A 27737-nucleotide genomic window follows, 5' to 3' on the forward strand; every position below is an offset into this window, starting at 1 on the left:
TTATCAGTCTATTTTTGGAGAAAGAACTATCCCTACCCCAGTGTTCTGGATGCCAGCCCTCCCTGAGCCTTCTAAAGCCTTTCCCATCTCCTTTTTCTTTCCTTTTCTAATACAATTACTCTGCCAAAGATTTGACTCAGGCTATAAACACACTCACTTTGGGCTTATCTTGAGTGGTCATGGAGGTGAGAAGAGACCCTCCTCTGACACAGTACGTCTTTCAAGCTTTTTCATTTTCCCTCTTTCTTTAACAAGTTCCAGCACCATCTACAAGAGCTTTCTATGATAATGGAAATAGTCTATACCTGTGCTGCCAATATGATAGCTCCTAGACACATGGGACTATTGAGTATTTGTAATGTGGCCAGTAAGACTGAGAAACTTAACTTTTAAGTTTACTTACTTTTAATTCATTTATATTCAAAGTTAAATAGCCACATGCGGTTAGTATCTACCATACTGGACAGTGCGGGGTTATGTGCTGCTTCATCCTTCCTCATATCCTCTTTCTTCCTAAATCGAAGGCATTTGCTTCCACTCCCTACTTCACTCCTGTATGGCTTCTGCATGAGTTGCTCAAGAGCTCGTAGTTGCCAAAGCCAATAGACTCTTCATCCTGACCTACTGGTGGCATGTAGCACTTTTATAGTTCCTTCAGAACCTCTCTCCTTACAATATTGTTCTTTCCAGATCTTCACCTGTCATCTTGGCTTCCTCTTATTCTGCCCAACATATGGAATGTTCCTGTTTTCTGAGGTCTATCCCTGGCATACTTTTATTGTCCCTGGCTAAGGCTTCTTCCTACTAAGTGATCTCAGCCACTCACAAAACTTAAGCTGCTACATTCAGACAAGTGACTCCAAAATCTGGAGATTTCCTAGAACCTAGTGGAACATAAAACTGTCATCTGGAAATTTCCACTTGGACTGAATGTCTATTTCAATGGGATTTTGAACTCAACATGTCTAAACCTGGGCGCTTAATCTTCTCCCCATACTTTATTATTTTTTTAATAGTATCTCTCTTAGTGACGAAACCATGTTTTGGGACCATCAATCCAGAAAACTAGATTCATTTTTCTCTCACCAGTGAATCACAAAGTCATTTGATTCATAGATGCCGATTTGTCAACATCACCTTTTCCCTCCCTCCCACCAGTACTCACCTGAGATTCTTATCACCCCATAATTGTCGTGCTGGAGGACTACCCCTTCATCTTCAGAACAGACCCTCACCCCTGCCTTTGATGGAAAAGTCTGTCTGGAACGGTATTAAAGCTGCTCGACCTTTGTGCAACTGACTTGTGATTGAGGGTAACCTGCGTCCCCTAGATACTTCCCAGTTATGACCCCTTTTCCTCAGCTCAGTTAACCTATGTGTTTAGGGGTAGTATTCTCTAATTCTATTCTGGGTCCTGCTGCTAAGCAGACCATATAATTTAATTACCAAACTGGGACACATTTGAGAAAGGAAAGGGGTGTTGTTAATATTTATACTAGGCATAAACTGGTACAATCCTGGAAAAACTGGGAGGTATAATTACCCTGCTTATTCTCGACAGAGATAACATATAAAGAAGTACTTTATAAACTACAAATGACAATAATAGTAATAGCAGCTAGTACTTTTTGAGAGCTCAGCATGACCAAGTCACTTTACTGAGTGCTTTATACGACAGAACACATTTAACTTCCGTGGAATACTTACTGTTCTCATTTTAGATGAGGAATCTAATGGCACAGTACTAAGGTGCACAGCTGGTAGCATGTTGCACTTGGATTTGAAGGAGACAGCCTGACAGAGGGATCCACCTTCTAAGTACCACTATACTGGATCCAGGTTCCCTTATCTTCTCTGTACTGGCTGTATCTCTTTCCTGTGAATTCACCTCAGACCTGTCAATCTTAGTATATTAATTTTTTTTTTCTTTTTAAAGTAACAGTCTACTGAGCTCAGGTGCCAGGTTTATGATTTAACTGAACAAGTTTCTTTTTTTTTGTCCTATCCTGAATTGTCTTCTTTTTATTATAAGACTCTAATAAATTAGTCAATACATACATATACAATGTATATGCAAAAAACTGGCCTAAAGAATAAAAAACTGGCCTAAAGAATAATGACTTTTGGCTTGAAAAAGTAGAAAAGTTTTCTATTTTCTATTCTCTTTAATAGTTTTCACTTACCACTGGCAATATGCCTTACATGTATGATAAAATTCTCTAAGATGATCTAAAAAAACTTTTTTCGTACATTAAAATTATCTGAGAAGGCACAAATGGCAAGGTATAAATGTGATTTTACATAAAAATAACCCCCTCTCATTTCTTATATATTGTCATATTTCCAGTGATTAGTACTGTTCCTATTATAGCAGATACTCAATAAATAATTCTGGAATGAATACTGTGTTATAAATGGCTTCTGCATTAGTAAAGATAAAAATTTTTCCTTGATGATTTTAGGCTGCAGTGAGTTCCATTTCTTTCTTTTCCTCACTTCAAACTTTGATTCTTATCTTAAGAAATGCAGAAACGCTCTAGGTCTTTAAGTTATTTGGCCGAGTGGGTTTGGTATTTGGGAAACACTAGTGAAGTAGCAGCTAATGTGTCAGGAAAAGGAACACAGCATAACACAAGAGAGTCTAGAACACTACCAACTAAACTCCAAGTTTGTTAGCTGTGTGCTTGTTAGCTATTTCATGGCTCAATGTACATTTTTCTATTTAGTTGGGATCACTCAGTATTCCCTCCCACCAACATGGAAGTTTCTCTGGTTTACTTTCAGGAATATGGTAAGATCAAACTAAACAAGATGGAAACATACCTTGAAAAAGTGCCCCACGCTTTTTTCTTTGAATAAAATGCTTTAAGATTATTGGATTAAAAAATAAGTACCCCTACTTTTAGACAGCATAAAATCTTAATTGTGGCAGGCATTTTTATTTTTAAAGTGATCAAGAGCCTCTTGGTAATCTTTCAGAATATAAACCGCCATTTCCCACACAAATCACTAGTACTTCATTACCTAAAACAAACAGCTTTTGTTACTGCTTATTGCTCTGTGATTTCTATGGTACATGGAGAGTAAATAGGATATTCATTGGCAGTTTAACCACTGACAAAATACGCCAAGTAACCAAGCTAATGAGATCACAATCATGCAACAACAACTGATTAATAAGGGGGATACGACGAATGAAAAGATACAAGCATTTCTTTTTAGATTTTCGTATTTTAGTTTATGAGTCAGTCATAGCTGACACTTTGCCTTCTGGGTAAAGGTGATTTGGCTTACTGACTGTTTACTTATTACCAACCCACAACATTTATCCTACTAGCCTTAGGGAAATAAAACACATGATCATGATGACCGGCTTAAGGATCATACTTTATTACTTTTTCCTCCTATAGGACTCATCTGATTGTGAAACAATCAGAAATGGGCCTTTTAACTCTTTTCTTTTTTTAAGAAAATGAGACAAATGTGAAAAAGGAGAAGTTAGGAGATGATGACTTTTGCAACTGCCATACATACTGATCTATATCAGAAAGGCCAACCATGCGATAAATGATCATTCATATCTGCCTATTCTGTTATTAGGAAACCAATTCAGAAGAGCATCCCCTCAGCTTCCCAGAGCCTTGGGGGATATTTAGAGTTGTGTTTGATAGATGAGTTCAATAAATAAAGACTTGTGAGCTGCTCATAAATCATAACTGAACGGAAATACAAACAAGACTTGTATCTTCTTTAAAACAGCAAAGTGGTATTGAGAATGCTTGGAATAAGCTAAGAAGATGCTACTAAAATCATTTGGAATTTATTAGGGGATGAAGGGAGTGTCCTATTTTGAACAAGAAAGGAATATAAATTTTAACTACTAAGCCCAGCCTGTGTTTCGCTCTTCTCATAAATGGTTTATCAACTGTTACTTTAATAAGCTTTTACAGTAGACTACTGTTGTGTTAAGTTGCAACCTTGTTCCCTTGATTCTGCTTACTTGATAAAACATGCCAATGGTAATTCATTTTTGTTAGCATAAAACCATTGTGAAATTATTCTGTTTCACAGAAGGTGTCTGAAGACCTTTAACTATCTGGGGCCATGGAGTGTTTTCCCTCTACAAATTGTATTTTTGTCATATTCCTCCTGCTTTGGGAATATAGTAGCTCATGCTGACCTTTGAGTATAAAGATTGATTATATGAGGGCATGAAGACTACAGTGAGAAGAGTTTGGAGCAAACTGAATAAAACATGCTAAAGGTCCTAACTGCAGCAAAAGAAATGCTGTCCAGAGAATAATGTACAATACCAAGGACATACTGGTATTGCAGATTTGACTTTCAATTCTGCCTTGAGGTTTTTTTTGTTTTTTTTTTAAAAAATTAATCAATTAATTAATTTATTTTTGGCTGCGTTGGGTCCTCGTTGCTGCGCGCGGGCCCTTTCCAGCTGCGGCAAGCGGGGGCTACCGTTCGCCGTGGTGCGCGGGCCTCTCACTGCGGTGGCCTCTCCCGTTGTGGAGCACCGGATCCAGGCGCGTGGGCTTCAGCAGTTGCGGCTTGCAGGCTCTAGAGCGCAGGCTCAGTAGTTGTGGCGCACGGGCTTAGCTGCTCCGCGGCATGTGGGATCCTCCAGGACCAGGGCTCAAACCCATGTCCCCTGCTCTGGCAGGCAGATTCCCAACCACTGGCCGCCAGGGAAGTCCCTGCCTTAAGTTTTTTTTTTTTTTTTTTTGCGGTACGCGGGCCTCTCACCGTTGTGGCCTCTCCCGTTGCGGAGCACAGGCTCCGGACGCGCAGGCTCGGCGTCCATGGCTCACGGGCCCAGCAGCTCCGCGGCATGTGGGATCCTCCCGGACCGGGGCACGAACCCGCATCCCCTGCATCGGCAGGCGGACTCTCAACCACTGCGCCACCAGGGAAGCCCCTTGAGTTTTTTTAAGACATAAAATCTTCCCAATACAACTGACGTAAGTTTCAACAGTAGATCTATACTCTGAATTTTAAAGGAGAGAAACACCCAAATTCAGAACTCCTAAATGTAGTTGTATAGATTCGTGCTTGAAGCTGGCATGCCTTTTAGTTTCAGCCCACATTCCTTGCCTAAACAATGTTGATAGAACGTTCAAGTTGTACCTTTAGTATAGTGAACATACATAAAAAATCATAATGCATAAGAAATAAAGAGAAAAAAAACATGCCTTAGTTTCCTAAAAGTGCCAACCAGAACATATAAGTAAAGGATACATTTGCGTGTGAAAAATCTCCACATCTTTCTCATTCTGTATAGTCTCCTAGGATTCATTTCCTCCACCCAGAATCACTGTCTAGTTGGGTTTTATTGTTTAGCTTATTGTACTTATTACATACACAGGGAGTTCTTTACTTACAACGTTTTCAAAGCTTGGTGACATTTCCATTTGTTTTGAATAGCCATTAGTGTTTTTCTGCATAGAAGCAGGCATAATCAACTCATTCACCTAAGCTCACCTGTAGACAAATAGGCTATTTTCAAAGCACTATGGGCAGGAATATACACATATTATGCAGTCATTAAAAATCCTGCATGCCAATAATTTTTATAGCTGGAGGAAATATTCAAGATACGGTATTTTAAAAAGAAGATACAAAAATGTGTATATATTATGATCTAAATATTTTAAAAATAATATACATATATATGTAAAATATATATTTCACACAGGGTGTACATATACACCCATATTTCTGGGGATTATGGATGATTTTTGTTTATTTCTTAATACTTTTCTATAACTTCCATATATTCTATAATGAATATGATTAAAAAATTCTAATAAGCATTATTTAAAAAAAATCTCTGCAGATTTAATTAAAGCCTCATTAAAATGTTTTCCACTGTTGGGCTTCCCTGGTTGCACAGTGGTTAAGAATCCGCCTGCCAATGCAGGGGACATGGGTTCGAGCCCTGGTCCGGGAAGATCCCACACGTCATGGAGCAACTAAGCCCGTGCACCACAACTACTGAGCCTGCAAGCCACAACTACAGAGCCTGCGCTCTAGAACCCACAGCCACAACTACTGAGCCCGCGAGCCACAACTACTGAAGCCCATGCACCTAGAGTCCATGCTCTGCAACAAGAGAAGCCACTGCAATGAGAAGCCCGCGCACCGCAACGAAGAGTAGCCCCCCTTCGCCACAACTAGAGAAAGCCTGCACGCAGCAACAAAGACCCAATGCAGCCAAAAATAAATAAATAAAATAAATAAATTTATTAAAAAAAATGTTTTCCACTGTTGCATGATCCAGGACAACCTGATAGGTAAAGATGTCCATATAATGAGGTTCCTCTGGTGTCTCCATAATTATACTTTTTGAGATAGAGTCTGAGATACATTTGCCTTCGGCCAAATTTTGTTCAAGAGGCAGCAAAGGCAGACAAGGATGCTGCAGCAGGTTAGTGTGCTTGTGAGTAAGCACAGGGTGGGCAATTCTACATGGATTCACACAAAACTCAGATGGCTCTTTCAAACTAGTTAACTTCTGGTCAAGGTTAATATTCTGGTGAAAATTAATAGCTAGCAATTTTAGTGGTAAGAATTTCAAAGGAAATAAAACACACATTTCTCCTGCGGAAATAGAGTATTAGATAAACCTGTGTTAAATAGATTATTAGTTTGCTTTGGTTTTTTTTTTTCTCTCCATGTTGGAGGTACCTACTACTTCCCGTCCATTTGTGGCACTGCTACATTTCTTTTTTTCAGCCTATGGCCTATAAGTCTTTCTCTCTCTCTCTTTTTTTCTTTACTACCTCAGTAAAGGTCATCCCTTCTTTCCAACACAGCATTTATGACATATCATGACCTTTATCTTCCTGCCTGCTTTGCCAATGTATTAAGACAGGAAGCAAAAAAAAAATATTGTTTGTATTATCCAGGTAGAACTTTCTCTATTATTTAGTCACTGATGGGTACAGAGCTTGCCTTTGGTTACATGTCCTCTTATGTTTTGGGTCTTTTCTTCCCTGCCCCTCAACTGTTCTATTTCCAATGGGAGTTTTATATCCTGTGTGACCAACATAGATGTTGTCTGTTAGTTTATGGCTAGCACAACTGAAATAATTCAGGGCTTTTATGTATCGGATATTTAAAATATTGAAAGAGTCAATACAACCAGGAGGAGTACTTGAACATAACTTGTTTTTGCCAGAATACCAAAATAAGGCAAAGGGTTAAGTCTGAGGGATTTCTTTAAAAATCAGCCTACATCGTGTAATTTATTTGAATAATTAGAGCCCTCCTATCATCTACTTGGTCAATTTAACATCCCAGGGAATGAATACAAATAGACATTTTGTGCAAACAAACATCTCTGAGAAGAATGGGATACTCTCTCAGTAATGAGTAGATTTGCCCTGTGTATTGCAAGGAGATAGATTGATCTAACTAGCAAGTCAAATAAACTATGTGTACAAATATGCATTTGGAATATTTCTATATTTCTCTTTAAATTCCAGGACTAATGGAATAATAGAGAGGCTACAATGGTCTTTGAAATAGCTTTTGGTGAGGTATTTGTCTTCACATAATCTAGGAGGTGACATTCTGATGGACCTACTAATTTCAACATATGAATGCCACAGCCTATTTTCTGCAGTATGAAAATTGAGTCAGACTACTGGTTTTTTCTTCCCAAGTTAAATCACTTTATAGCATTTTTATTCATAAGTAGAATAAAATGGTAACTACAGGAAAATAATTTATGTATCCACAGAATTCTTCTCTGAAACCATTAAGACTATACTGGGTATATAGCCCAATATATCAATAAACATATAAGGGTATATTTAAGCTTCTTAATACTATATGTATATGCTATCAAACATAAAAGGGTAAATGAATGGCAGTATATGAAAGTGTATTAAAGGATTTGGTTTTTAGGCATACATGACACCATCTAAAATCCTATGGTTTGAAAAGAACAGATTAAATCTAATATTTAAGGTTCCTCTGCTAATAAAACCTCCGTGTTTCTAATCTTTCAGGGGTTTCAATGTCTTTCTTGATCAACTCATGTAACTTCAAAAGGAAAAAAGTCCAGCCTCAGTTTCCATAGAAAAATTTTACAAGCCGCACCTACTAAATGGTGATCTCATTCCACACTGTACCACATATGTTGGTATTTGGAAATGTGTTCTAAGATGACTCCAATTATTCCAAAGACATACAGTTCAAACAGTGTGTGCAATGTCAAAATAATTCACTTTAAGTCTGATTAAATTTCTGGACAGTTATAGTAAACACTTAAAACTACTATATTTAGGCTACAATTATTGACTTCCTTACAAATTATATACACAGGATTGACAAATTTAGCTATTTTAAGTCATACTCAATAGTTCAGTAGGAACCACTTAGCATAAATTATTCACTATAAAATCATCTCCCTTTTTTTGACTTAATACAAAAATAGAAACAACTTCGAGCTAAGTTTATTTTTAAGCCATTTTGTTAGAATGAGATGTTATGGAACATACTCTATATAATTTCAAAACTTTTATATTATAGTTTACCCTATTCTCCTTTCAGAATGCATTTTTTTCCTTTAAAAAGTCTGAGTTTTTAATTTTGCAAATACTATTAGTGCAAGAGTACTATCTTTGACATAGACTTAACAGAACACATTTTGAATAATTCCTATAGTGGTTTACAATACCCAAAGAGTCACAAATTTCTATAAGTTGCTAATAGAAAAATCCTATCTATTTCCTATACACTTTATGTTGTTAATAGAAGCATGTTTGCATTAACATTAAACTAATGCTTTTAAATATATTACATCTAGGCCAAAAACGACTTGATAACATACTTCAACACCTAACACAAAGTACTATGTTCCAATGTAACTGGCAAGAAAGCAAGATTCAGGAGAATAAATTTTCAGTGCCAGCACATACAGTATATGACCTACAACATCAAATATTACCACTTTAAATAAACAGAACAGAGGAAGAATGAAGCTTTCCTAACTCATCAGATGGCAACTTAACACAAAACTACAAATGCATAAGATGATAATCCCGCCTACCTTAACTGAAGGCAGAGAAGAATGACTTAAAAGAGAGGCAAGATATGTTTAATTCTTAATTTCTTTTTTTCTTGAACCTCAAATATAGTTATGAACACACCATACAAAACATACGAGAATTTAAATGTTAAAGGTCATAAGGTTTCAAAAGCAGCCCACTGATTGTTTCTAATGATTATATCTGCACTTACTTGCACTATATATAAAAGTTACAACATTAAATAAGGTAAAACAAAGACAGAAAAATCTAGTGGGACTAAATTACATTAATACTTTTATTTTCAAAGCCAAAGTGCAACATTTGACCATTTTCTCATGAATTATGTATTATATAAAATCAGCAATATGTAGGGTATTAGGCTGATAAAGAAAGACCTAAAATACCTCAATAACTTTAAAATTTGGTTGCCTATTTGGATAAGGAATACTTTTATAGACCTAGTTACAGAAGTAAGCATACATACCCTGTTCTAATACTTCTTCTCGTTTCGGCTGCTGTAGTATAGAAGTCTTATCTTTATTCACTGTTTCTGTAAAGGATCAAAAGACCTGAGCATAAATTTGCAGTATATATTACATACTTTAAATAGTTTATTGGAAATATGCTATCAACATAAAAATATTTTCAGGGTCTTGTATTTCATAAAAACAGTAGTATTATGAATTGATATGGTAGAAATGCTCTAATTCACAAAAAACTCTAGCATAACTACAAAGTACCAGACTCTGACTTAATAACTGGATCAACTACCCTTTCAGTAATATATAAATGATGCAGAATTTTAAAGATGCATTAATAAAACTGCTTGTATTTTTAAAAGTTGAATCTAGTAATATTTTTAGGATATTTTCAGAACATTTTAAGGTACATTTTATAAATATATTATGACTTTTATAAATGACCTGATTGCTATGTTAATTTCTTTTATAAAATTTCCTATAGAAAGAAATAAGAAGTTCTGGCATTAAGACTGAACTTGTAATACTCAGTAAAGTCTCAGCATACTTCCTCCAATAAAACAGTATGTGGGTTTTGCAATTTTAAACTAAAGAAGTGACAATCAATATGACCATTTTGCAGATGAACAGTAAATTAAAGAACAATTTAGAGAATGAGACCAAAAAGACTAAGGCTAGTAATGCCTCGTAAATCAAGAACTGTTCTTTGCTTGAAGACTCATTCAACAGATAATTTAGGGTATGGTCGGAGATGATAACCATTTTCATTGGCAAACTGTAGCACTCTTTAGAACATGGTGTATAAATTCATAAACTGAATCATTCATTACTGGTTATGGGAAGAATGAAACGAGGAAACTAGAAACACAAATTAAATGAAAGATCTACATTTATGGTCTCACATGAATCTGTTTCATCACTAGTTGAGAGTTTTCACTTTAACTGTTTTGATGGGGGAATGTCAGGAGGGGAGATAGAGGATAAAGAGGGAAAAGAGGGAATCAGATTATGTGTACATATGCGACTGTTTGACAGAAGGAGGATGATTTTAAACATTAATCATATAGTCAAGTGAGACACATAAGAAAATATAAAATACAAAATCATACGTTGATTTAAATTAAACACCAATTTTACCTTTGTGATGTCCATGCATCATAACCATATCAGACTTCACAGGAATTGGAATGTTGGCCTCTGGTGGTATGGTTCTGAACAAATCCGGAGCGATATTCTGTGTACAGGTCATGAAAGAAACTGCATGCTTGGCTTCCATGTAATACATAATGTATAAGTTGCACATTTCATCACTAGATGTGCCACTGCAGGCAAAACAAAAAAATAAAAAAAAAAAAAACCCAAAAAAACCCCAACCAAACAAACAAAAAAACCCACAGACATGACAAATCAGTCATTCACATAAAACACATTCTTAATGCAAGAAAAATGCAACCGGTAAATCTTCCAACAATGGATTCAAAGATGGAAATATTGTACATTTATTTTATAGCTTTCATTAAAACCCATCACAGTTTTCAACATCAAAAGCACACTGTCAAAGGCATATTTCCACTTAATAATGGAGTATTCTTTTGCAGTCACTCCATGGATATCACCAAATACTACTGACGGTAATGGCATTTCAGTTGCAATGAGATGCTTTCTTTCCTCTTCTAAATCCTTTTATTCTTTAGTCCTTCTTCTATTTGTTAAAACTCATAGATTGAGTAAGTATTTTTCTCATGGAAAATCTTAATTATTTACTTAATAACAATAAAATTCAGAACAGTTCAACAGAAACACCATATATTAATTACAAGTTTATATAAAAGTGGCTTTTTCCATTTAACCCTTAGAGTCAGGGATCTTGGTTTTGGTTAACTGCCTATTCCTCAGGGTGAGATGAATCAAGACTCATGTGTTGATACTAAGACATCATAAACGTTATCTCTGTTATCTGACTTGGCACCTTGACTTCTATAGCAGGGAAGAAAAGAATGCCTGAGGAATGATACAAAATGAAACCAGGCCTAATGTCTTCTAAGGGCTCAGACCTGAATGGGGTAGTGCCGTACAACTGAATAACTCAATGTTAAAGATAGATTTTAAATCAGTGGGGTGGTCATTTCCAAGAAAAAGTTCCGAATAATATAAATCATGCCTAATAGTTTATAGAATATGTTTTCTTCTTCCTCAATTCACATGGGTTACTAGGTACACCTTCACATAAACCACCTTTTATATACCAGCGTGGTTTGGGCAAAGCAACATTTCCTTTTTGGTGTTAGTTCTGACAATTTTTAGCAAGCCTCTACTAATAAAAAAACAAGCTCTGAAATGGATTATTTGCCATACAGAAATACATCAGTGTTGATTTTTCCAGCAATGTCATGCGGCACTTATTTCCTCTCCATAGCAACAGTAATGACATCAGCAAGGGAAGGAAAAAAAAGAAAAATCTTTTCCAAACAGGGATGTGGTTCCTCTAAGCTGTGAAAATGTAGAGCCCGAGAGACCACAGGAATGAGCCCCTGTTATGGGAAGCTCCGTTTGTGCTTTTGAAAATAATTTGTCTTCTCACTCTCTGAATCTGATACCTGCCAGTGTAATTACCTTTCCCATAAAATAAAAGCAAAGAGTGAAGTGCAAACCCAAGCAAACACCTGTTCACTACACACATCTTCATGTGTCAAAATGCCATTGCTAAGAATTACATTTTAGCAGCTTTGGAATTGGTCAGAAAATTATGTGCTATAAAAGGAATGGCTGGTGCCAAAGTAATAAGCCAGAGCTCCCACCATATTATCCACTCTCCCCTCATTCAAAATGAGGAAAAAGGTATAGATCAAGAGAGTGAAATGAGGGAAAAGTAATTTAAGATGTGGCCCTGGCTTAGAAAACCTTGAATCATTGTGCAGAGAGGGAAAGCAAAATGAAACCTTCCCAAATTAATGAAAGGAAAAAAACTGAATAAATTTGTATGGTAATAAATGAAACTTGCAATTAACCAATGGATAGATCCTTCTATATTTTTTGTTTGGGAATGTCATGCCCATGTTCATCTCTAAACACATGTGATTTTGTGAAACAGCCTAATCAGCTCACTAATATAGCTCATTTAAGGTATTGACTCTATGATACAATATTGAGCTGATTAAACAATTTAAGAATCTTCGCAATCACAAAGAAAATTTCATTAAACAGCTGAAGAAAAAGAAAAGAGTCATACTTTATTCCTTTCCATCTATAATTGAACTTGTAGTCAAAGTAACTCTGAGTTCCTATCTGACACAGAAACTATCATATCCTAAACATGGTGGATTCAAATCATTGTTAGTATCAGCAACATGGTGTGCCTGTTTTATTCCACATTCATCTTTCTTTCACCCAAAAAATATCTGACTTTAAACCAAACTGCTTTCTATGTTCCTAAGGGAGAACTGTGATACATCTACCCTTCTTCTCCATAGAGAACAACATATGCAATGCAACTCTGTCAATCTAATGCTTGTTAACATGAGAAAGTATGGAGGGACACTGTGTTCAGACTTCTGCGCTGGCTCTGCTGAATGGTCCTTTCAACACTCCCTAATGCCAATGTGATTCCCTAAATGATGATGGCTGGCATCACCTATATCCCCAAATTACAGTGGTGCATTTCTTTCCTCTTCATGCATAATAAGGTGCTTACGTGAGAACTACTTCTTTTATATAGGCTAGCTTTAAATCTGACAAAGTCTGGTGAGCCTGAAAATAGTACATGCTCAATAAATATATGTTGAATGAGGAAGAAGGAACAATCTATCTTAACAGATGTTTATAATGTATTACAGCATAACCTGTTACCCCTAATACATCATACTGCTGAGTCAGGTCAATATTACAAACTCAATTTACAGCATTTCTGAAAAACATTGAGGTCTATCTGTTTATCTATCTTTCTTTTATCTATCTATCTATCAGGGTTTTTATAAAAATATATCATTTCATATTATAAAGATATGTAATTGACATTTAAGAAAGTATCAAATATTGTGAAATGTATCATTTATAAAAACCCAAATATTACGGAACACCATGACTATGTTTCAGACAGTGATACTCCACTCTGGTGATTCCCTCATCCCTAGCCCCTGCCCCTTACACTCAACAGATGCTACACTTGAAAATAACCAATGACAATAAAAGACTAATTTTGGAAAGAAATATGAACAGGTGCTAGACTTGAAAATAACCAATGACAGTGAAAGACTAATTTTGGAAAGAAATATGAAAACTTTAAAGAAGTTATTTTACAAAGCTTTGAATTGTTTCTTAAGAGGTTTCATGGTACTTTAAAACTTGTACATTAAGAGGCTATTGATCATATAACTTTATTTGCATATAATACACTTTAAATGCTGATTAAACTGTTGTCCTTGGTAACTACAAGTATTTATTAGACCTGCTCATATGTATACGAAATAACTGGTCCCAAATGAAAAATATCACCAACAAACTGACCAAACTGGTAAATATTACCTACCAATTCTCAAGAATTAATTTAAAATTTTAGCATATACACTTTTAGGCAAATTAGCTGACTTAATTAGCTTACTTGGCTGACTCAATTAAATTCTTTGTTTGTTTGTTGTTTAAACTTGACTAAACATCTGAAATGAATTTAGAGAAGCATCATGTTTAATATAAAATATGTAATGCAGTCAGGTAGAAAATATTGCTTCTTGGTAGGTTAATTAGTACTATATTGTCAATATATACATTAGCACAACTTTGCCTAAGATATATTACTCATATTTACAATTTAAAAAGAAACATAATATATCTGGATTTAAAATGTTACCATTAAGTAAATTTATTAACATAATTTGTCTTAAATTCACCTGTTTTTTAATGGTTATATTTTGAGATGAATCCCTGGTATGGAAAAATCTGTCCCTAGTTTTTTAAGGGCTTTTTATTAGTTAACTATGATTGCTCTACTTAAGCTAAGTTTTCTCCAGTCCTAAAATTTCTAGCTTAATAGAGTTAAGCTAGGATTGGGTAGAAGAATCACTCAAGTGAAAATCTTCCTAGTAGGCCACTGATGGTACAATTTTCCAGTAAAACCTAGTTTCCAGGTGGCTGCAGAACAAGAAGGTAAAAAACTTGAAGCCCATTTTTCTTCCAGTGCTTGAAGGGGGCATCTGCTGGTCCCATATGACCTTTGGGTAAGTGGGACTTGTATTTAAGTCAGCTTCATGCTCAGGGCTCAAACCTGTGCCAGTGGGAGTACATGTTTGTGTATGTGGGTTGGGGGTTAGATGGGAACAGAGAAGAGAGAGAGGAGATTTACAGAGTATCATTTAATTTAAAAGACATCATAAAAATACTAGTTTTCTCTTTATACTGGTTACATTCTCAATTGTGATTCTATAGTACCCTATGGAGGTGGTACTTTTTACTTTACAAAACAGATGCATTATTGTTATTACTAAAAAGTATATTAAGTGCTATAAGAATGCTTTACATTATTATGAGGATTTAATTCATATTTAAGTTTATTCAAAATTTTCTGCTTCCTTAGTTTAAATTAAATATTCAGAATATGGATTCACCCAATAAGTTAATTTCCTGTAATTTCTTTCTATTTCATTTACAAAGTGGCATTTTCTTTAGTCCACATGAGAGTTACAAAAAGATAGTTTGGTATAGTCATTTTAGGGTATTATTTTAAAGCAAAATGCACATTTTAAAAAAGACTAGAATTATTCTGGACTCATGAAACTGAAAGAGGCCCCTAGAGATCACTTTGGCCTCTCATCCTGGTACTATAACAAGTCATTAATTTCTATGGCTGATAATTGCCTCACAGAGGATACTCAAAGGATAGAATCTGGCCAAAGTTACAAGCCCTCCAAAACTGTACAGGAACCTCTAAGCAAAAATATTCTACTTATTCCACACTTAAACTTGTAAGCTAGTACAAAGAATGTGTTGAAAGGGGTTTTTTTACTCCTTTGTTTGCCTATTTCAAAGGTTAATAAAATAACCAATGGCGTTTAAGTTAAGTTCCAGAGGCTCTACACTTCATGTATTTAAAGATTGTTAATAAGTGAATTATTAGACTTTTCAAATCTAATTATGTCTACTTCGTCAGTCCTTTTGTTACCATTTTATGTAACTCAGTAATTTTATTGCTTTACTCAAGTCTCCTTCCCAAATTTATCAGAGTCATCCAAAAGCAAAGCTGTTAAAAACTTCTTATTTAATATAACTTGATGACTTTTTTCTATTTGTTTTATCTTTAGCCTTAAAATTGATGCTTATTAATACAAAACCCTTTTAGACTGACATTAAAAAGTCCTATTCCACCATCTCGAATGCTTTTTTTTCTTTTACCTGCATCAGTACCTTTTCTGTTTCCCCTGACAACCAACAGCTAGTGTTGTCATCATAAGAATCATCTTCTGTGCATCTAATGCATATTTTCAGACGCCTATTCTCTGTAACTTCTCTTTGATCAAAAGATAAGTGGTTTAAAGCTCCATCTTCTAGGTGGCATCATAAATATTTTATAACCTAGTTTAATATGGAAAGGAGGCTCCTTGGTTCTTTTCTAACAGAAAGAAATGATAAGAGACTTTATCTTTCATTTTTAATTTAGGCAAACCTTTTTTGAAACAATTCATAGTGTTTTGAAAAATTTACTTGGTGTTATAAAGTATACTTATTTCAAAGCAGCTCAGTATTTTGAAAATTATTTAAAAATTCAACATTCTCTTATGGAAAAGGTACTGCATAGTATTATTCTCATTTGGTTTCTTATCTGGAAAACAATGAATACATAAAAGTTTTAACAGGTAGAAAAAAATCAATGGTTCTGAGTAATTAAGGGCCACCACTACATGCAAAACCTATATAATCACCTAAAGTTGAACACAGGGCAAAAGGACACTTGAGAAAAAAAAATTATAATCATTACATTTTTCTTTATTAAGATGTACAGGAAGTAATACACACTCTTGTGGCAACTATAATATGTAGAGGTGTGATCCTGAAGGTCTTGAATAAGCAGGAAGAAAGGAAGCATGAAAAAGTAAGCACATGTTCTGGAGTTTATCTAAATCAATCAGTTCTAAAATCATAAAATGCTAAAGTTTGTTGTAATTGTTCATAATAGAGAAAAATGTGCCTGCCATTCATTCACAAAGACAACTGTCACCTATACTCATGCCTTGTCCTAATGAAAATCATTTTAAATAGTGGAATTTGTGAAATCATACCCAATGTGTGTGGCTTCTGTCCTTCCTTCACCAGTGAATACACATCTTGCAGCCAGTATGTCACCGAAACTAACATCTACTGGGTGTTCTACAGGGTAGAAAGCCTGCAAAGAAGACAAATACAATGATTCATTTAAAACCCAGAAGCACATGCCTTAATAACGTGAGGCTTGGGGCACCCTGGGTAGAGAGGATGAACACACACTTCACCACGCTGCTTAGAAATATTAAGAGAACTGATAAGGAAACCATCAAGTTGGAAAAGAGGTTATACACAACTTAGATATACAGTAAAGGTAGATTTAGAGATGTTTAGATCCTAGAGAAACTCACAAGGGCTCTATGAGGTTTTTTAAATTACTATCTGATTAATATTTTTTTCTCTCAAAATTGTACTAGATTCTACACACCTGTGGCAGCTGGGGGCTTTGGTGTCCAATCAGTGTCCACTGTCCATTTCTTACTCTGTAACCACTTACTACCTTACCTGCAATGAACACAAATTATAATTATATAAGGTATTAGAAAAGTAAAAGGCATTATTTTTCTTATTTCAAAATAAAATATGAATATTTTCAGAACTCCAAATGCTAGGCATTTTCATGAAAACAATATGATCAAAAAACATGCAGAATTTCAAGGTATTGCACAAAATCTCTTTCATTGAAACAGATTTAAGGTCAAATATAATTTACATTTTACATTTATAGCATTAGCAAGGACAGTGGTATATCATCTAATATGTAGTTTAAAGTTCTTACCTAAATGGTGAGTGTGAACTCTGTAGGCAAAGACATGCATTGGATACTTTTTATAATGGCATGAAATATCAGAATTCACCACTGTTAGAAATGGAAACACAGAAAAAAGTCACTATTCAACTGGAAAATAACATTATTCTTGACTAAAAGTATGTATAGAGTATTCACAAGTAGCTAAGCATGGGGGTTTTGAGTAAACATATACTCAGCAGATATTAAGCACTTATTATGTGCCAGCTACTTTACTAAGATGAGTTAAGAACCCCTTACCCTCATATTTTATTTCACTCATAAACAAAATGACTAGGCCAAATCAACAGTGAAAACACAGGCTTAATTTGATATCTTTATCACGAAATTTACACAGTTGAAAAAGCTTAAACATTTGTTTTTATTTTTAGAACAGAAGGATTTTTGAAAAATTGATTACAGATACCTAAGATGACAAGATTGACAGTTCCTGTTGAGAAGGAAACATTTCATGTACTTTTCCTTCCTTGCAGACTAACACATAGTAGCTATTCAATAAACGTCTTTTAAAATAAGCCAATGAAAAGTAATGAGATCATACTTGTCATTAACTTTAAAAGATTCCCAGTAAGAACAAACAAACAATATTTAATATGACACTTTCACCAAAGGATAAGATACACTGATGAATAATATTATATTTATTCCAATAGCTTTTTGTAAGTTTAGGAGAAATCAGCTATTATTATCCCCATTTTACAAATGGAGAAATAAGCCCAGTAAATCTGTGTTCAAAGACTTGAGTTGCACCTGGATTTGCTGGCTTTTGATTCTGAATCTGATATTCTCTGCAGTAGTTTATGTCACAGTATGACATGAAATTTGTTTCTGGCATCAGAAGAATGGATGATTGATTTGTAAAATACTCAAGAATTATTCTTTAATTTGTATAACCCTCTACTTACCCATGGGCCTCAATTCTTAGCATAAAAACTGGAAAATAATAAACTACTGGCTTGGAATAATACAAAAACCTATTTTAACTCCAAGGATAATAAAGAACTGGTGTATTTTTCAGGGACTCAAAAATATTGGTCATTTCAAGTGTTTTGAAAAATATACTGTAAATCCATTCTTAAAGATTAGGTAATGAGGTAACGGTAATTCTGAAAGATCATTACTCACCTTTCTCTCCTGCTGGTATAACAGTGTCAACAGACATCATAAGGTACATGCCAGCAATTAAAGGCTGTCTGCAGAAAACAGTAATATTTATCTCAACTATTTGCAAAGTCAACACTATTGCCTTGGAAAAATAAGGTATACTTCAATACATTGGTCTGTAAAATATGATTCATGGGAAATTAAAATAATATGGTAAAAGAGGTAGAATATATATTTTTTTCTGGAGAAAACTTTACTTTCTTGGGCAAATAATACACATTTTTGTGGCACAGTAAATGTGGAAGGCAGTCTCTTAGTGGCTCCTGTGATGGTTAATTGTATATGTCAAGTTGGCTAGGCTGCAGTGCCCAGTTGTTTGGTCAAGCACTAATTCAGATGTTGCTGTGAAGGTATTTTTTAAGAAGTAGTTGATATTTAAAACACTGACTTTGGGTAAAGCAGATTATGGTCCACAACGTGGGTGGGTCTCTTAAGGGAAAAGACTGAGGTCCTGGGAAGAGGAAGGAATTCTGCCTCCAGACTGTCTTTGGACCCAAGATTGCAATATTGATTCCTGCCAGGATTTCCCACCTGCCAGCCTGCCTTGAATATTTCAGACTTGCCAGATCAGACAATTGTGTGGGTCTATTCCTTAAAGTAAATCTCAATTTCTCTTTCTCTTTCATTCTCTCTCTCTCATACATTCTGTTAGTTCAGTTTCTCTGGAGAACCCTGATCTATACAGCTCCCAAAGACCCACAGCTCTGACATTCGTGCCCTTGTCCAATCTTCTGCCCTTGATGTGGGCTGGACCTAGTAACCAGACCCAGTACTTTGTTATTTCTAACAAACAGAATATAGCAAAAATGACTTCTTTTTTTTCTCCGCTGGGTTCAGAGTATGAAGATTTGTTGTTAACTATTTTCTTCACCTATCAGGCTTATATACTATATTCAGTAACTTCTGAAATGAGGATACAAAATGACTCTCTGGCTTCCATCCTGCTCACCCTCTTGCTTTCTCCCTTGCTAGCTGTGATGGACACCAGCTGCCATGCTGTGAGCTGCCCTGTTTAGAGCCCACACGGGGAGGAAAGGAGGGAGTCCTCCAGCCCACAGCCAGCAAGGAATTGAATCCCGTCAATAGCCACACGAGAGATCTTGGAAGCGAATCCTCCTCGGTCAAGTCTCCAGATGGCTGAAACCCTGGCCGAGACTTTGACTGCAGCCTTTGTGCAAGACTGCCAGCCCTAGCACCTAGCTAAGCTGTGCCCAAATTCCTGAGCCACAGGAAAATGAGACAATAAATATTCATTGTTTTAAGCCACTACGTTTAGAATAATTTGTTATACAGCAACAGGTAACTAGCACAGTGGATTTCCCACTTTTAAGCTCTTGAAGATCTTAAAGTTGTCACTCAGCCAGGATAACAGTAGTACTTACGGCAGGCGTGTAAGGTGTAAGGAAACACCAGAGCAGTCTTTGTGATTATCTGAAAACACACACACAAAATACACATCTTAAATATAAAAATGTGAAAAATGGATTTCAAACTAAAAATGTTAACTAATCACAACCCAATACTACATAAAAAACCCTACATACTTCATTTGTATGGTGTTTTATAGTTTACAGAATACTCTCATATTCATGAAATCCATTTATTTCCAATGTATCCCAGAGCAACAACAAAACTATCATTTCAAGCAGTCTGTAGCTTTTTTTCTTGACTCATCAAACTGACTAGTTATCTGCTTTCCTGCAGATACACTAAGTACTAGTCATAAGCTCACAGAAGAAAGCTGTGGCTTCTCTCTATGCATTACTTGTATTGTTGAAACATCCAGAAAAGTTTGTGAACTGAACGGTTTGTTCCATGGGGCTCCAAACAACTAGCTTTTCTACTTTTCAAAAACTGAAGTAGTCCATAATTTGGGCTTTCAAGATATAACCATTTTTTAGAGTCTGTAATGTCTCAAATTTATGTATAGGGATCACCTTATTTGGTTTCTACGCCTCGTTCATTCCCACCTTCTAAACAGGAACCTGATGTTCATTCTTTTTACACCCTAACTTCAGTTGACAGCTGCTAAGTATCTGCATCTTTGCCAAGGACACTTCAGAGACCTCTTACAAATCTTCTCTCTTCTTTCTTCGTCTTCTCCAAATAGAAAGAAGGTAAAAATTTAAATTACTCATCCAAATTCTGATCTCTTTTGAAGTTGCTGATCTCTAACCACAGAGACCATGAAGAGTAACTCAGACTTACTCATTCCTTCCATTTCTGTATATGTTAAATCCTTTCTATTTCACATTTAATTCTAGTAATTATAAAACTCTATATATCTCAACTTTAAGAGTTGATTTTAATGTAACTATTGTGTATGTGTGTGCAAGATTGATAGATTTATATGAGAAATTAAGAAGTGAAGTATACTGGACTTCCTTGGTGGCGCAGTGGTTAAGAATCTGCCTGCCAACGCAGAGGACACGGGTTCGAGCCCTGGTCCAGGAAGATCCCACATGCCACGGAGCAACTAAGCTGGTGTGCCACAACTACTGAGCCTGCGCTCTAGAGCCCATGAGCCACAACTACTGAAGCTTGCTTGCCTAGAGCCCATGCTCCGCAACAAGAGAAGCCACTGCAATGAGAAGCCCACGCACTGCAACGAAGAGTAGCCCTGCTCGCCACGACTAGAGAAAGCCTGCATGCAGCAACGAAGACCCAACACAGCCAAAAATAAATAAATAAATGAATTAATTATTTAAAAAGTGAAGTATACTAATAAATAACAGCACATGCAATAATTCAAGAAAATTTTTTCCTTTCATCTGTAATTCTCATGAGAAAAGCAAACGTAGCTTCACATAAAAATACATAACAGGTAACTAACAAGATATGCATTTTTATTTACCATAGATAAAGTTTAGAAAGAAAATATAACAAATCATGTTTAATATTTTGGTAATAAAACACAAAGGAAATGTCTCTGTATAGTATTAAGCTTGATCTTAAAAACAACACAGAAATAAATTCAATGATAAATATTTTATATTTAATCAGTTGGATTTATTTTTGTCATTTTACAAAGGGACTTTATCCAATCTCCTAAATCAATTTCAGTGAGATTTTATTTTCATAATAATTTCACTGTTCTTTTTTTAAAATTTCAATTGAGTTTTAAATAGATGGAGAAAATAATAGCAAAAAGAATAAATTACAGGTTTATCTTAATTTTTGCCTATGCTTTTAAATATAGAAAGGATAACTGAGTATTTTTTAAATTTATTAAAAATTTTTTTATTTTTGAGAACAAGTTTTCCTAAATGTACTGATTGAGATTTAGTAAATATGCCTAGTCTGTACTACTTGCAAAATGATTAGCCATAGAATTTACCCAGAATTACCTAAATATCTCCACTGATCAAAAGAGAATAGTGGATAGGACTTCCCTGGTGGCGCCGTGGATAAGAATCCGCCTGTCAATACAGGGGACTAGGGTTCGAGCCCTGGTCCGGGAAGATCCCACATGCCGCGGAGCAACTAAGCCTGTGTGCCACAACTACTGAGCCTGCACTTTAGAGCCCTCAAGCCACAACTGCTGAAGCCCGTGCGCCACAACTATTGAAGCCTGCACGCATAGAGCCCGTGCTCTGCAACGAGAAGCCACCGCCAAGGAGAAGCCCGCGCACCACAACGAAGAGCAGCCCCCACTTGCCACAACTAGAGAAAGCCCGTGCGCAGCAACGAAGACCCAATGCAGCCAAACATAAATAAAATAAAATAAAATAAAATGAGAATAGTGGAAAGTATACCATTAATTCATACCAAACGAATTCTAAACTCCAGAGACTCACCTAATTAGCTTGGTTGTTTTCAGAAAACATTTCTCCTGTATATAAACAATGTCATATCTATCTTCTAAGGCTATTTTGAGAAATGGTACTCATCCATTCATTCAGTTAATATTCACTGAGCAATTGCTATACTCAGGTGCTGTTCTACATAATGGGGATTCAGTGAAAAACAGTATGTTCAAAATTCCTGCTCTAATGGAAGTGGAGGAGATAGGGAAATGGGGTAGGTGGGACAGGGAAAAACAAAACACCAAATACATAAACATGATAATGTCACACAGTGAACTCAACAGGATAATATGACACTGGGTAGCTTTTTTATCTACTGTGGCCCAGGAAGGATATGGTGGCCAAGAGGCTGGAGACTGTCCGGGCCATGCAGAGTGTGTTAAGAGCCTGGGTTTTATTTTCTGTCTGCAAAGAAGCCACTGGAAGATTTTAAGCAATGCAGGACAGGATCATATAAGGTGTCCACCTAGCACATTACCTAGCACTTACAGATTACTCACTAATTACTTAATGTCGGATTTTGTAATTTTTTATTTTAATTAACAATATCAAGTGAGAGCTTGTTTTCTCCCTACCATGTCCATCCAAGCAAAAAGTTCTATGTACAATGAGAACTGTCTCTTGGTTTTACATTATATCCTTGTGTTGAAAGAATCAAGTTAATCACATTTTGATATCCAACTTGGCTGATTTTCTTTACCATGACTTAAAAAAAAAAGTAAATGGGAAAAATAAATAAGTTAACACATTTCAGGAACTATTAAATAAATTTATTATTAAAGCTGAAATGTGTCACCAAATTAAGAGTAGCAGGAGTGTTACTAATAGTAACATGCCAGCTATTGCCAGTAACAAGGCATCTTCCTGTTAATGTTCTTCATTAGAACTGTCTAAATTGAGTAGATTTTTAGTCAAAGAAAAGCATGAAAATAAGTCAAAAACAAATTTTAATTTGAAGACATTTTCTAAGCACACATCAAAGTTTTCTCTAAATTAAATAATAGCAAATAGCCAATTAAATAATTTCTATATAATTGTTGTCTGTTTGCTTCCCTGTAGAGATTAAAAAGTGAGCCACAGTCTCACCACTCCAGTGCAAAGACAAAGTACCAGGTTTTCTTTTGATCCCACATGTTTATCAACTACATGCCATATTCTGTAAGAAAGTCAAGGATATCACACAATAATAACAAATCAGCTAAAAACTCAAGTAGTAATATGAGATGTTCAACACATTCTGGAGAAAAATATACTGAACTTCTGACTTAATGTATTATAACATAATGACTTTGGGGAAAACTGAATTTTAGAGACTCTAAGTTTTGTCTTAGAGAATGTAAATCTTATATGGGTAGAGGGCTGGTGAATATACACAGATCCAAAGTGAAAATCATACCTGTTTTACAAAAAACTCCAGAACTCAAAATATACAGAAGGAAAATTAGTGAAGAAATACACTTAAGAGCCACCCTAAATAGAGTTGTTTACATCAAATTTATCTTGTCAATCTGATCCACTGAGTCAGCAAAAAATGAGGCATTCTAAAAACTGCTGTATGTGTGCCTGTGTGTATGAGTGTGTAGATACTATGCTTTACACTTTAGATAGTCATCATTATTTATCCATGGGGTAATAGAATTACACTACTAACTGTGTGACCTGAGGAAATTCTGTTACTTAGTAATGGATAAACATTTTTTTTTTTTTTTGCTGTACGCAGGCCTCTCACTGTTGTGGCCTCTCCCATTGCGGAGCACGGGCTCTGGACGCACAGGCTCAGCGGCCATGGCTCATGGGCCCAGCCGCTCCGCGGCATGTGGGATCTTCCTGGACCGGGGCGCGAACCCATGTCCCCTGCATCGGCAGGCAGACTCTCAACCACTGCGCCACCAGGGAAGGCCATGGATAAACATTTTAACGATGATACTTTAGTAGAGCAAAATTCTAGGAGTTATCACAAAGTAAAGAAAATACTTATAAAGCATATTCATATACATTTTAGACATCATTTCAGTCAATTGCTATTTCATAGAGTCATTATTTCAAAATCAAATTTTATTATTGTAAATCATTGTGATTTCTTCTAGTTCGACGTTCTACAGTTTGACCTAAAGAGCCCATGTGTTTGTATATATACACAGTGAGAAGTCCCAGCAGGAGCAACTTGAACTCCCTCAAACAAGGCTGTCTCGAAGTCTGGAGGGCTCTCGGACCACAGCTATTCCTATAGCAAGTGGCAGCTTTGGAGAGAAGCATATTTCAGCCGAGTGTTTGGTGTGAAGATTATGACCTTTTAACTCCAACATGATCTTTACCACAGTGATGCATTATTATTTCCATAACCTCCACACTGATCTTCCTTCTGGTGAACTCAGAAACTTCAGCTAGTTTTGCATATTTTACTGATGATTTCCCAGCGTGCTCTGACTTGCTTGCCCTTCTATTGTAACACAGTGCTTCAGCCACAAGATATGAAGCCTCATAAGAATTAATTCATTTCAATTCACTAGGCTATAAATGAAATCTGTCTCTTAAAATGGATGAGACTTTAAAGGTTTACCACCATAAAGAAACACATCAGTGCTTCTGCTAGTATTTTACCACATAAGATGAAAAACAAAATCAGAACTGAGATAGTTAAGAAACAGAGAGAAAATGAACTCAGAGTATCAAAATCATATGCTGGCTGAAAAAGCTAGTCAAAAAGACTAATTCTGTGACTAGAATAAAAGTAAACAAAAGAGAGGAGAGGAAATAGATGGGAAAATTAATGCAGAGCCGAAGAACCAGAGAAATGGAATCCCACAGCTTAAATAAAGATCGGACAGGAGTGAGTGAAATAACTAAAATGGCCTGAAATCACAGGATTGAATTTGTCCTAATGAAAGGTAGAACAGGAAATGAGGACTATTCCCTGATTTATATTTCAGCATAAATATTGTACATTTACAACATACAATATGTAAGATTTGTTGGCTGGAAAGTTTGGAATTTTTACATTTTCATCACACACAGTTATTTGACCATTGTGCTTTACAAGATCATGACCAGTTTCAACTAGGTGCTCAATGAGTTCCTTTGTTTAAAACGAGCAGGATCTAGAAAGTTATCTATTTAATACTTGGTAGATTAGTACTCGTGATCAATATTGATACCACTAAGAAACTCCAGTCTATAAATGAGACAATCTATAATATGTAAAGAATGTAGCACTCTATTTGGAGCATAGAAAAAATCCAATAAATATTAGTTCTTCTTCTTCTTATTGGTAGATTCCAAAAAATTTCAGCACATGAATATTTTACTTTTAAGAAATATATTTTCATAGTTATAGGTCAGGAATTTCTTTAACTGAAGAAACTAAAGCACATCAAATTTTTCCAACTTAATAACAGGAATAGAAAAAAGGGGGAAAACATGGGAATACTAAATGAGTAAGGAGACAGTTAAAAAAGGAATTAGAATTGAAATGGTATGTTAAAGATATTGCACAAAATAGATATTTTCAAAATGTAACTAGAAATGCTGATTCAGAAAGGTATGACCTAGGGAGATACAGAAGAGAGTCATCAGTGATATAGTGAAATTGTAGTAAGACATAAACATCACGGTCTGGCTAAAATGAAATTCTTGGATTAGGGACAGTAGGATCTCAAAGAAGTTGATAATACATTGTTTCAAAGGCCTTCCATGACTTTTAGCAATAAACCTCCCTTTGACCAGACTCAAGACAACCTGCTTCTTTCTGAGTTCTGGGCCAGAAGAAGTTAGTTCAACAGGATTCTGTGTTTGTAGAAAAAAGAGTGAGGCAATTTTTATATTGATACTGCAATTGTTTTTTTAATCTATGTTTATTCATTTATCCTGTACAGTTATCATTATGCAGAAATTCTGACAACTCTTCTTTCCAGGTATCTTTATTTTATTTTAGTCTTCTGCTTCAAAAACAGATTGTTCTTTCACTGTACTGGGCTATAGGTGCACACTCTCTCCAAGGTATACTGGTGAATACTTGACTTTTAGCTATTAATGTTCTGTGTTTACAGAGGATTGAACCCAAGATATCACTGTTAAAGGGATCTTTCATGATTGCTCTTCTCTTTCAGTGAGAAATACTTTTAGCCTGATTGATTTCAAGATATGATGATGAAACTTCATTCACCAGATAGGTATCAGATGACACTGGGAGGTATATTTCATTTTATGTCATTACCGTCCAGTATAATGTCATATGTATGTACTAGAAGTTTTTATAATGGTAAAGATATTAACAGTGAAAACATTAAGAGAGTCATTTTTAAAAAGAAATGTAAAATCAAGTCTAATAATGCCTTAGAAGCGTATCATGGCATAGGAGGGTACTGCAGTACTGTAGGTTGAGTGGTAAGACTTCTGAAGAGTAGTCTGATGATGAAAGAAACAAGTATTTACAGACACTGGATGAAACTTGAAAATAGCACTCAACCCAAATCTAATCTTGAGTAAGATGAAAACTGGATAACCACTCGCTCCACAAGGGTCTCAGTTTCTCTTTTTTGAGAAATTGCTCTCCTCTGCTTAGGCAGAGATGTATAACCACAGCAAGGTATTTTATCAAATATATAGACTCATAGAATTTCAGAACTGGAAGGGACCCTGGAGATGAAGGAGTTCAAATCTTGCACTTTATAGACAGGGGAAAAGAGGCTACCGAGACTGGGTGTTGGCCAAAGCAATTCAGCTCACTGGTGACACACCTGGGTATCAAAACTAATTCTCGAATGTTAGTATTTAGTAAACATTATTTACATAAAAAAAGAGTTCTATTTCTTAGAGACTTCCAAAGCATTTTATCTATGAAGTCCTGAAGTTAAAATAAAGGAATTAAGCAAGAATTGATAAGTAACCAGTGGTACTTAAGGATATCCACTTAAGTAGGAAGTACATTTCTCTTAATGTGAGGTGAATGCATGGGATATGAGGTTATCCATTCCATACTATTTAGCTTGCTTTTCTAATAATAGCTTTTAGTTCCTGCCTGGATTCATAGCTAAGTAGTAAAGTAAGTATGTAGAATAATACATGATAATAACCTATTACATCTTAGGTCCTTAGAAGTCTGTTGATCTCTCCTAATCTTTCCCTCAAGAGATACACTTCATGAGCTCATCTTGTCCTGGTTGTTTCCTGCTTCAATTAAAAA

General features: G+C 35.5%; 1 protein-coding gene across 4 annotated transcripts in view; it reads right to left on the reverse strand.

Annotated features, from left to right (window-relative positions):
• The window catches only part of PAM (peptidylglycine alpha-amidating monooxygenase), a 284680-nt gene that overhangs the window by 45090 nt on the left and 211853 nt on the right, over positions 1–27737 (reverse strand). For all 4 annotated transcript variants that reach the window (XM_082836780.1, XM_082836779.1, XM_082836778.1 and 1 more), the window contains 7 exons: positions 20132–20180; positions 18711–18778; positions 17556–17636; positions 17205–17281; positions 16795–16898; positions 10667–10851; positions 9535–9600 (listed from right to left, as the gene is read on the reverse strand). In XM_082836780.1, coding sequence (XP_082692906.1) covers positions 9535–9600; positions 10667–10851; positions 16795–16898; positions 17205–17281; positions 17556–17636; positions 18711–18778; positions 20132–20180 — 630 coding nt within the window. The remainder of the gene's footprint in view (positions 1–9534; positions 9601–10666; positions 10852–16794; positions 16899–17204; positions 17282–17555; positions 17637–18710; positions 18779–20131; positions 20181–27737) is intronic.

This window comes from Leucopleurus acutus (assembly GCF_964270905.1).
Source record: "Leucopleurus acutus genome assembly, chromosome: 3".
In the NCBI taxonomy this organism is placed as follows: Eukaryota; Metazoa; Chordata; class Mammalia; order Artiodactyla; family Delphinidae; genus Leucopleurus; species Leucopleurus acutus.